Source organism: Nothoprocta perdicaria, unplaced genomic scaffold (assembly GCF_003342845.1).
Source record: "Nothoprocta perdicaria isolate Ctin4 unplaced genomic scaffold, notPer1 scaffold_261, whole genome shotgun sequence".
Classification (NCBI taxonomy): domain Eukaryota; kingdom Metazoa; phylum Chordata; class Aves; order Tinamiformes; family Tinamidae; genus Nothoprocta; species Nothoprocta perdicaria.
Window position 1 is genome coordinate 538,538 of NW_020455490.1, and position 10,947 is coordinate 549,484.

A 10,947-nucleotide genomic window follows, 5' to 3' on the forward strand; every position below is an offset into this window, starting at 1 on the left:
TTGTGTGGGGCTGCCTGGCCGTTCGTGTGGGGCTGCCCGGCCCGTGCGGCAGCACCAGCCGCCAGCACTGCCTTCCACCCCCCCTCCTGGTCCATTTTCCCTTGGCCACAAGCTCAGACTTTCTGCAGTTTCCTTCCTGCCTTTTCCCATCACGCTGATCTAACACCTAAGCATTAATTTTGAAACAACCTGGGTATTTGCAGCCTCTTCTTCTCCCCTACCTGCTGATTACTCCCTTTTCACTCTRTCCCTACTCCTGTTTTGTTTTTTTTCCAGAAACCCGTTTTCCTCCTCCCCTCTCCCTCTTGCAGCTCCCACCATCTGTCTCTCTCCAAACACAGAGCTTTAGGGGAGATGATTCACCAGGCTGCGGGCTCATCACTCACACGCTCAGCAGCACCATTTCTGTCCTTGTAGGGAGCTCTAACTAATGTGAAGATCAATGGATCCTGGGAATTGCTATTCAATTAAAAAAATAAATAAAGAAAGAAGCCCCAGCCGATGAGCAGCTTGGGCTCTTTGTACTTCCTAAGCACCAGCGCTTCATTTTCCCTCCTCGCTCTGCTGCCGGCTTTCCAGGATCCCTGAAACAGAAGGATAGGGATGTTCACCAGACCCTTTAACACAACCTCCTGTATCAGGAGGATCCAGGATGATCCAGGATGCGGGAATTAGTGAAATTCCCTGGCCCAAACCCAGCAAATCCCCGTTAAAACCAGGGATTTTTTCTTTGGGGTGGCAGCCGAAGCGCTGCAAGGGACTTGCAGCCCGGGCCTGGTGGCGGCTCGGGCTGCGTCGCCCGCCCTCTCCCGGGAGCCCCTCCGCAGCCAGCAGGGATTCCCAGGAGGCTCCGAGGCTCCCGGCACCTCGGAGCCCCTGCCCATGGCGCCTGGTAGGGGGAGGCTCGCGGGGTCCAGCGCCGTTTGGGAGGGACGGGCCGAGCTGAACTCGGATTAGAAGAGAGAGCATTAGCTCTCCTGCGCATTTCCACCCTGCAGYCCAGCCCCTCCGGCACTCCCCGTGTCCACAGGTTGTGTGTCCCGGTGCCGGCACTGCCCGGGGGCTCTCCATGCCGGAGGGAGCCGGCAGGGAGCTCCGTGTGCCCCCCATGCCCGAGCGTGGGTGCCCGCGTCCCACCCCCGCTCGCTTCACCGCATTGACCTCTTAAGAAGATTTCTGTCATAACTGCAGACTTGTCACCAGATACCGGAAAATTATTTTCTTAATGGGAAGCTTCGTTTTTCATTTTATCACGTGGAAAAGGATCCCCATGCCCCCACCGCCCATAAATGAATAGCAGGGTTAGTACAACCCGTTTGGTTTGCGCCGACTCGTGCGATTTGATTTGGCTCCTCGGGGACGCGCCGGGTCTCGCAGAATCACAGGACGTGTCGGCTCCTTTCGGCTCTGCTCGGCCCTCCTCAGGAGTAGGAGTTGGAAGAGGCACCACCAGGGATCACAACCACAATAAAACCATGGGAGCTGCCGGCTGGAAGCACCAGCCCCCTGTTCCRTTCTCCAGAGTGGCTGTAACTCCTTATTCCAAAGCCTGTTAAGGAACCTGCCCTGGCTGCGTTTGCAGCGCGGCCCTCAGGWTTCAGCTCCGTTTTTAGTTGGTCTCAGGAGCACCACAAAGCATGTCCTGTGTCAACACACGGCATGAGCACGGCCTTCTTGGAAAGCTAAATATTTGGAATAATGTAAAAGGAATAAAGGAATGCCCACCTTTGGGTTAGCTTATTCTTTGGACCACTAAACACTTCTTTTTTAATGAAGCAGTATTTGAGTCGTGGCTCCCCCGCAGCTTTCCCTACTACCCTTCCCTGACACTCCACTCGAGCCGCAGGAGCCGGTGCCGTTTCTCCAACAAGGCCCGTTCCCGAGTGTCCCGTGGCACGGGCTGTGTCCAGCGAGCGGCAGCGCGGCCAGGGGCCCGGAGAACCCGGCGCCAGCTCCAGCGGGACCCTCGGGACCCCCCTGCTGCTGCCAGGGGCTGCAGGTGCCGCCTGAGCCCCAGCTCCGGAGCCGTCGGATCTGGGAGCCCCAGGTCTCACACAGGGTCTTTGTGCCGAGCGCGCGGGGCCTCCCTGTGCCCGGCGAAACCGGCAGGGCCTGAGACCTTCAGGGGCCTGGAACATCTGCCCTGTGAGCAAAGGCTGAGGGAGCTGGGCCTGTTCAGCCTGGAGAAGAGGAGGCTGAGGGGGGACCTGATCAGCGTGTATAAATACCTCAAGGGGGGCAGTGAGGAGGAGGGGGCGGCCTCTGTTCAGTGGTGGCCGGAGATAGGACAAGTGGAAACGGCCACAAGCTGAGGCACCAAAAGTTCCACAGGAACTTCAGGAAACACTTCTTGACAGTGAGGGTGCCAGAGCCCTGGCACAGGCTGCCCAGGGAGGCTGTGGAGTCTCCTTCTCTGGAGATCTTCCCAACCCACCTGGATGCCGCCCTGTGCCCCGTGCTCTGGGTGTCCCTGCTGGAGCAGGGGGTTGGACTRGATGACCTCTGAGGTCCCTTAAGGATCCTCCCAGCCCTAAGGATTCTGTGGTTCTGTGAAGCAGCCCCTAAAGCAGCCCTAGGAAAGGTGGCTGCATCCAACAGTGCGTACGCAGGAACGCTGTTTGGTCACGCTGAGCAAGGCAGGAATGTCTGCAAAGAAGCCCTGCGCAAAAAAGAGGATGCAATTTTTATTTTACACTTATTGCAACATTATTTCTGGTATTTGTTTGCTATATTGACCAATAAARGAGTATGTTAAAAACAGATGTTAAAATAAAACTGGATATTTTTTCCAGTTGCAGCTTGTTTAAAAAAAAACAAATCTGGAGACAGGAGTTGTGCCCSTGAGCTCCAGCAAGGAATGTGTAACGTGGAGGAGAGCGAGCTGAGCCTGCCTTCCCCAGGACAGCGCATTCCTGTAGCAGAAAGAGTGTCTCCTGTCAGCGGCAGGAGCCATCTGGGAGCGGGTGGCTCCGCGCCGGCAGCAGCCCTTTCCCAGCTGCGCGTCGGCGCTCTGAGGAGCAGTGTTCACAACGGCACAACCTGCAGCGTGGGTAAGGGCCCTATCGGAGGGGCAACGTACTCCTCTTCCCTCAGCAGCCGCAGCAGGATGTTCTTCTTATTCTTGGGCCAGTTGTAAATGTGCGTGTTCTGCAGCCACGTAGGCACGTGCTCCTGAAAAAAAATGAGCAAGAAGAGAAATGGGAAGCCCATAAATCCCACCGAATCTGCAGCAGAGCCCTCTCGATTCCATTGAACTCTGCCAAGCAAGCATTCACTTGGTCTGTTGGAGACATTTCCTGCAACAACAACAAGAAATTTTCGTTTGGCTTCRAAGTTGTGTTTGGGCTCCTAAAGAAACGGACGTGGTGCCACCTCCAGCTCGCCTGYCCCTCCTTGTCCCGCTGCCACGGACACGTGGGCTCGTGGCAGCCAGGCCTCGGCGGGATTCGGGTCTCAAGGAGGGACATCTAAAGGCTTGGGAAGATAAATCCTGGCGAGAGAAGGGAGACGCTGGTGCCCTGGCAGGGAAGAGGGTGCCTCCGGAGCGGGATTCACAGCGGCTCCCTGGGGTGCCCTGCGGGTGCCCTCCRGGTCGGGTCCTCCGGCTTCTCCATGGCCAAGGAGTCCCTGGCTTCCAGGAAAGCTCTTCCCAAGGCAGGGGATTCAAGGTGCTGCTCCTGCAGCATCTCCGTTGCTGAGGGCGTGAGCAGGATGCCTGGCTGCTGCCTGCGTGTCTGTCTGCACTAATCTCGCAGGAATGGGTTTAATCTTTGGGAACCTCACTGCTTTGACAACGGTGTTTGAAACTGGCCGAGAGATCCAAACGGTGCTGGGAGAGAGAGAGGAGCAGACAAATAGGTTTGCCCGCCAGGCCCACACTTGCCTCGCACGTACCTCACTGCAGCAAAGTTGTCTCTTTAATAGATCTTGTTAAGAGCCACCGAAGGAAACTCGATAAAAATACAGCCTGGGTTTACCAACCCAACCCTCTAGCTGTCTTCGATAAGAACATACATTTTCCAGGGAAAGGAAATGCAGTGGAGCTGCTCTGTCTGGACTTCAGCAAAGCATCTGACACGGCTCCTCCTGGGAAAGGACCGGGTCAGCTAGAAACGACGGCAGTTGGCGCGAGAAGCGTGGGGCAGCCCGTGGGTCCCGCAGCCGTGAGGGACGGGGAACCGCTCCCGCCCTTCCAGTTCCTGTAAATCCAGGCCCGTGGGAGCGCTCGGGACGGGCTGGAGATGCCAGGGCCTCCCCAAGCGCCCATCAAGGCTCTCCTCTCGTTATCCCGTTTCCTGGTGCGCACTCTCCCGCTAACCTGGATGCTTTTCCCTTGGAGGTCAGCTCTCTTTTGGGCACCCGCAGTGCTTCTCCTTCCTCCCAAGGAGATTAACCAGCCTGAGCATAAAGCTAAAGCTCATGTCCCCAGGTGAGACCTTCCGAACCTTCCCCTGCCCTTTTCCAGCGCAGCTACACAGACAGGAAAGCACAGTGCAAAAACGACCAAAAATGTGCCTGTCTGCATCATTCTGTTTTATATATATATAATATATATATGTATATCTGACGTATTTTGCATCGCTGGGATAGGTGTGAGTGTCGGGGGCACTGATACCTCATCTCCCCCGAGATGCCTGCAGACTTTGTTCCTGCAGCCTGCCCACGCTCTCCTCCACCCGGGATGCCCTCATTCAGTTATCACTGCCCAGCCTGATGAGGGCTGGTGAGGTACCAACGGAAGGAGGAAAGAGCAAGTCTGGGCAGCCACGGAAATGCTCCTCCGTGTAGGTTGGATGGGGAAGGCGCCTCCTGGGAAGCTGAGGGGAGATCAGGACCGCGTGGCCATCAGCAGGAAGGCTGCTCGGAGGCGGCTGCTTTGACGAGAGCAGCTGAACAAACCAGCCCTGCAACTTCCTCGTGGATCCCTGTCTGCGAGCCGCTGCTCTGTGCTAAGCAGTGCTCGGATGCGCGAGGTTTAGCCTAAAATTAACGCAGGTTTCTTGCTCTGGTGCCTGCCCGAGGCCGCGCGCAGGCAGCTGCGCAGCTACTGCGGGCAAGTCGCCGTGTCCTGCGTCGTGCCGGGGTCCCTCGGGAAGCCGAGTGACACACAACACCAGGGGTTCCTCTCGGCACAAGGARTCCCACATATTTTACAAACCCTGGGACACGTTTCCAAGTTTCTGGACTGATCCTAAATCGGTGCTGAAGTAAAGAGCTCCTTTGCACTAAAATCCACAAGCGCTGTGGGACTTCACAGCGCCACGAAACATTCACGGAATTGTTTAGATGTTGGCTTGGTTTCCAAATGCTGGCACCCAAATAAATATAAGGAATCTCTCCATCCTCTTCCAAAATGCAGCTGTCCCTAAGGGTAACATGGCAGCTACCAAGCAGCACACACAGCATTTAATGGTGAGAAGTGACTATGGATATAACATATCCACTCTAAGTTTGGGGGAAGAATGTAATTGCCCAGTGAAAAATGAGGCCATTTAACTTTCCTGGCCTTGTAAAAATCCAAGAGGTTCTCCCAGCGTGAGGAAGAAAGGTTTGGGATTCAATCATCTTTCTTACTTGCAAATGAATCCACAAAACCAAAAAGGAGAGTAGATGAAATTGCAAGTCCTAAAACCCTTGGAGTTTGCTTTTGATGAGCCCATCAAAGTCCAAGCACCGGCACGGTGCTTCAGTATTTATTGTCCTCTTTATTTTTATGTTCTCAGCCCACCCCCTTCCAGATCCTCACTTCACATCAGTCATAAATCTYGCCCATCACACTCAGCAGCGTCACATCTGGACAAAATTATAACGGGTTAATAGAAAAAACATGCTGGTTTGGGAGATCCTCTCTCTCCATTTAAATTCTTTCAGTGCTCAAGACAATTTGAGTTTCTGTTATACACTCATCATGAAAAATGCATTTACCTACTGATATATTGTGGGTATTTTTCCTTATTAATTGTACATAAAGCTGTAAACTTTTCACATAAAATGTGGCTTGAAATATTACTGGTGGGCTATTAAGTGCTGAGAAACTGAGATTTTGGTCTTCCAAATTTCATCAGGTGAACTCTAATCAAAATGAGACATGCTTAGCTATGTAAGAAATGTATGTAAGTTGTGTGTTACCTTTTTAGCATTTGGAAAGAGCACAGGGATGAATCTGAAGTTCATGCTTCCTTGTTGTATAAACTCAATCTGCATCTAGAACAGAACAAATTGCAGTGTTTATTGTGATTAATACGAGGTTGATCCTTCCGTACGCGCATCTGAATCCCATGCCCAGAAACATTCCTTGCTGGCCGTAGCTGCTCCTGTGCTCAGGGCTTTGCTGTGGCCGCTGGGCCCCGGGCATGGTTGGCGTGGGCATTGACCTGGTTGGCTTGGGCATCGACCTGGTTTGCTTGGGCATTGACTTGGTTGGGCATGGGCATAGACCTGGCTGGTGTGGGCATTGACCTGGCTGGCGTGGGCATCGACCTGGTTGGTGTGGACGTTGACCTGGCTGGCGTGGACATTGACCTGGCTGGTGTGGGCATCGACCTGGCTGGCGTGGACATTGACCTGACTGGCGTGGACATTGACCTGGTTGGTGTGGACATCGACCTGGTTGGTGTGGGCATTGACCTGGTTGGCGTGGACATCGACCTGGTTGGTGTGGGCATTGACCTGGCTGGCGTGGGCATTGACCTGGTTGGTGTGGACATCGACCTGGTTGGTGTGGGCATTGACCTGACTGGCGTGGACATTGACCTGGTTGGTGTGGACATCGACCTGGCTGGTGTGGACATTGACCTGACTGGCGTGGACATCGACCTGGTTGGTGTGGGCATTGACCTGGCTGGCGTGGACATTGACCTGGCTGGCGTGGACATTGACCTGGCTGGCGTGGACATCGACCTGGCTGGTGTGGACATTGACCTGGCTGGCGTGGACATTGACCTGGCTGGCGTGGACATCGACCTGGTTGGTGTGGACATTGACCTGGCTGGCGTGGACATTGACCTGGCTGGCGTGGACATTGACCTGGCTGGTGTGGACATTGACCTGGTTGGTGTGGACATTGACCTGGCTGGTGTGGACATCGACCTGGTTGCTCCTCACGCAGCCCCGGCTGGTCGGCGTCTCTGGGGCGCTCACAGCTCTTGAGGAGGGCGCAGCTGTGGGTCTCGCTGCCGCCAGTCCCGCCTAGAGCCTGGCCCAAGTGAGGGCCCTGTGCAGAGCCCGGACACGCGACAAAGCCCAGGCGGAGGCCGCAGCCTTGGATGAGGCTGCGCTGAGGGCTACGCGACAGGGCAACGAGGGCCCAGGGAGGTGAGGGAGGGGAAAACACGGGATAACAAAGAATACGGAGGAATAAGACGAGCGCGTTTAATAGGATTTTTCTTTCTTGAACCTCTTAGCAGATGTTAATGAGCATACGGAGCTGATGAGAGGGAGGATTAATGAATTCCAAAGGGSGGGGGGTGTTTAACTATGGGGATTAGTGAAAACAAAGCCCAGAACCTGCCATTTGGAGACAGATTTGTCTTTAGAGAAGAAGAGACAGAGCCTTTCTGAGACGAGGCGAGTGCACGTCCTTGCTTACCATCCTGTGGATGTATTTGGTATGTAAGCCATGTTCATCCCTGTCCAGCTGGGATTCAGCCCCTTCCACATCCTGTTTGTATTTTGGACTGATTGCTATGATTATCATCACGGTCTTCTGTTAGGGAGAAAAGCACTTTTATGAAATTGGGAAGTGCAGAGTGTTTGGTAGAGGCAGATCGGAAATCTGCCAGATTGTATTTTAAGTGATCTTTATGTTCTTGGCAAACACAAGAGGATCTCATTCATTCTGGCAGGAAATGCAGGAGAACTCGTACACTCATTTTCCTCTTTATTTCTCGAGATCTCACAATATAGAATCTCTAAATGTCAAGTGATACATTAACAGCTACCAGTTTGCAGTCGGAATCCCTCTAATAAAAAGCTACTTTTCATCAGCGTGCAGCGCGTTATGTACATACACAGAAAACTTATCCTCAAATTCCGACCTGAGTGTTTTCCAACAGCTTAGGCAGAAGTGCATCTGCTTAACCCTTCGCGGCCCCCGCGCTACCGGGGGCAGTTGTCTGTGGCTGCTGCAGGCAGGGGCAGGAGCAGCAGGGGCAGCAGCAGGGGCAGGGGCAGCAGCAGGGGCAGGAGCAGGGGCAGGAGCAGCAGCAGGGGCAGGGGCAGCAGGGGCAGCAGCAGGGGCAGCAGCAGCCAGGGCAGTCCCCACTGATCCCCACAGGCAGGAGCAGGCAGCCTGTGCCGAGCCCCGTGCCGAGCCCCGTGCACAGGGCACAGGGCTCCTCTCCGTGCGCTGCAGCCCCCGTCCCGCCTGTGGCCTCTTTCATCCCAGGCCCTGCCCGAGCTCGSGTTTCCATCATCCATACCCGGGAAATCGCCCTCCTCCTTAATGGTGGCCCTGGGAAGAGGCCCTGCAGATTCCAGCTTCCTATTTGCGTTGACTTAGGGTCTGCCTTTCATCTCTGCCACATCAGCCTGGGCCAGGTTTCCAAGGATGTGGCTTGCAGCCATCCTGGCACCTAATTAACTCGTTCCTTCTGGGCAGTATCAAGGGAATTTGCCCCACCACAGGGTCCAAAACTGCARGGAAGCAGTATCCCTTGCACCGACCTAACGTACTGCAGAGCTGCTGGTGCTCGTGCCTGACGTGCACGTAAGCACTTGCAGATGTGGAGGGCTTGCAGAGACGGGCTCAGCTGCACCCGTGCCCTGCTTGTGTCCTGGCTCATGTGTGTGTAGAGGTTTGGAAAGGAGGAACGGCCTCCACGGGCAGCTCATGGAACAGGACAAGCTTCTCCAGGGGTCAGTGAGAGGAGAACCCCCCAGTATTTTAGCTGGCAACCCAGCAGCTGCAGGTGAGAAGCAGGACAGACATTAAATGCTCCTTTGCAGCTTGGGATGAAACACAGACACCTCCCTATTTTACCATACATAGGAAAAAACAGATGCTACTGAAAAAGGAAATGGATGCAGCACTTGTCCAATGGCAGCTTCAGGCTGAAGGTAGCAGCAGCCCCCACTGGAATTTGGCAGGAAGGGCCAGATTAGCACTTCATTTCTTAGGAAAGACTTCTGGGATCACACAAAGCTTTGGCTATGGCTTCTCTCAGCAGCCTCTGCCGTTTCAGCAGGGGCCGGGAAGGGCACGTCCCACATTCCCAGTCTGCTCCCGTTACTATTTGAATAATTTGACAATTTTCCTGGGGTCACCTCTGCTGGGGAACAAGGTGAAACTGTCTTTACATACATCACCTAGGTAGCGCTCCATCCACTTAATGATGTCGATGCCTCGGACCGTGTCCTCAAAKATATCAATCTGCAAGAGAGAGGCAGCCCACGGTTAGCAGCCCAGGCCGTGGCTCYGAAAAGGCTTCCCGATGCCAGCCCTTTTCCCTAGATTCTGCCATCCATGCCTGCTTTCCTTAGGAAAGGAGCATGCCCCACACACACCAACTGACAATTCACAGAGCCCTGGCACAGGCTGCCCAGGGAGGCTGTGGAGTCTCCTTCTCTGGAGATCTTCCCAACCCGCCTGGATGCCGCCCTGTGCCCCGTGCTCTGGGTGTCCCTGCTGGAGCAGGGGGTTGGACTGGATGATCTCTGGAGGTCCCTTCCAGCCTTAAGGATTCTGTGTTTCCATGATTCACTTCCCCAAGTATGTTGTTCTGCAGCAATGTCCAAGAAGTGTCYGCCCAGCAAAGCTGCTCCTAAGGAGCCTTCTGCTCTTGCACCTCCGCGTGTTCACAGCTTTCTCAGGAATTGCTCAAGTGTAGTAAAGACCTGCTGGAGAGGAGCCAAATCCAGGCTCTGGAAAAAGCCTTGGACTCAGGAAAACAAATAAGCACGTGCTAAACCCCCACTGAGTCCCACTCAGCTTAATGGCAGCSACCTGCTTAAAGGCTTTGCTGAACTGAAGCCGGCGAGTGAAGGCTGAGGGGTCAGGCAGCACAAGTGCCTGAAGCAGGAAAGCAGGAATCAAGGTCGGGATGGACACGGAACCCCAGAGCCTCTGGGGCCGGGTCCCTTAGTGAGGGTGGTTGTGATGAAGCAGCTCATGGGAAGTTACAGGAAAACCTGGACAGTTYATGGGATTAGACAGTGGGACATAGACACCTTCAGTGATTTCGGWATCCTTTTAAAAGCCTAATTAACCAAATGAAAGTACAAGACAGGCTGGTGCACGAAGCTGTGTGAAATACATTGGTTTGAGATCTTTAGGTTGGCTCTTTAGCAGGTTTTAGATGTTTAGATATGCTCTCCAGTAGCAAGGTGCTCCTATCTGAAGAACCAGCARCGCAGCAGCATCTCAGAGGAGAAGCTACGATGGGATGGTCGGGAAAACTGACCTTTTTCAATATTGCACATCAAATATGAAGCCCCATCAATGGAACAGCTCGCAAAAACTCACACTATTGCCCATCTGGCACCTGGTGCCACTAAATAGAATTTTCCAGGGTCACTGTTAAATCCCATTTCAAAACATAAAATTCACTTAAAAAACATGAATAGATGAAAAAGTCAAATCATTTAAGTTACAACTTTTACATCCAAAGCCCAGTTCATCCCACCTGTATCTTATTTAACCCACAATGCAGCGATACAGAGAAATATTTAATAGACTGTGTCTCTCTCCCCTCTCCGGGCTAAAGCCCTTTTCCCGGGCARCAATACTCACGGCCGTCTGAAATCCGTTTACCAGCAGGAAGTTCACAAACTTCATGACCTCCACGGCCGTGTCCACGGAGTAGGTTATGAAGACCTTGCCTAGGCGAGGGAGCGCAGGAGAAGGAGAGATGCAGGAGAAGAGCAGCGCGAGGAGCGACGCTGCCCTCACCCTCCTTTCCGCCACCTCTCCCCTCTGCTTCGGGAGGTGGCTGCACAGCGGCCTCCCCA

The 10,947-nt window shown here is 54.0% G+C and overlaps 1 protein-coding gene across 1 annotated transcript in view; it reads right to left on the reverse strand.

Moving 5' to 3' along the window:
- Positions 1-2,827: 2,827 nt before the first annotated feature.
- TRAF3IP2 (TRAF3 interacting protein 2) overlaps positions 2,828-10,947 on the reverse strand; it is a 16,842-nt gene continuing 8,722 nt past the window's right edge. The window contains exons 5-9 of the mRNA XM_026040707.1: positions 10,730-10,818; positions 9,302-9,370; positions 7,589-7,705; positions 6,130-6,204; positions 2,828-3,171 (exon numbers count right to left, since the gene is read on the reverse strand). Coding sequence (XP_025896492.1) covers positions 3,025-3,171; positions 6,130-6,204; positions 7,589-7,705; positions 9,302-9,370; positions 10,730-10,818 — 497 coding nt within the window. The 3' untranslated portion in view covers positions 2,828-3,024. The remainder of the gene's footprint in view (positions 3,172-6,129; positions 6,205-7,588; positions 7,706-9,301; positions 9,371-10,729; positions 10,819-10,947) is intronic.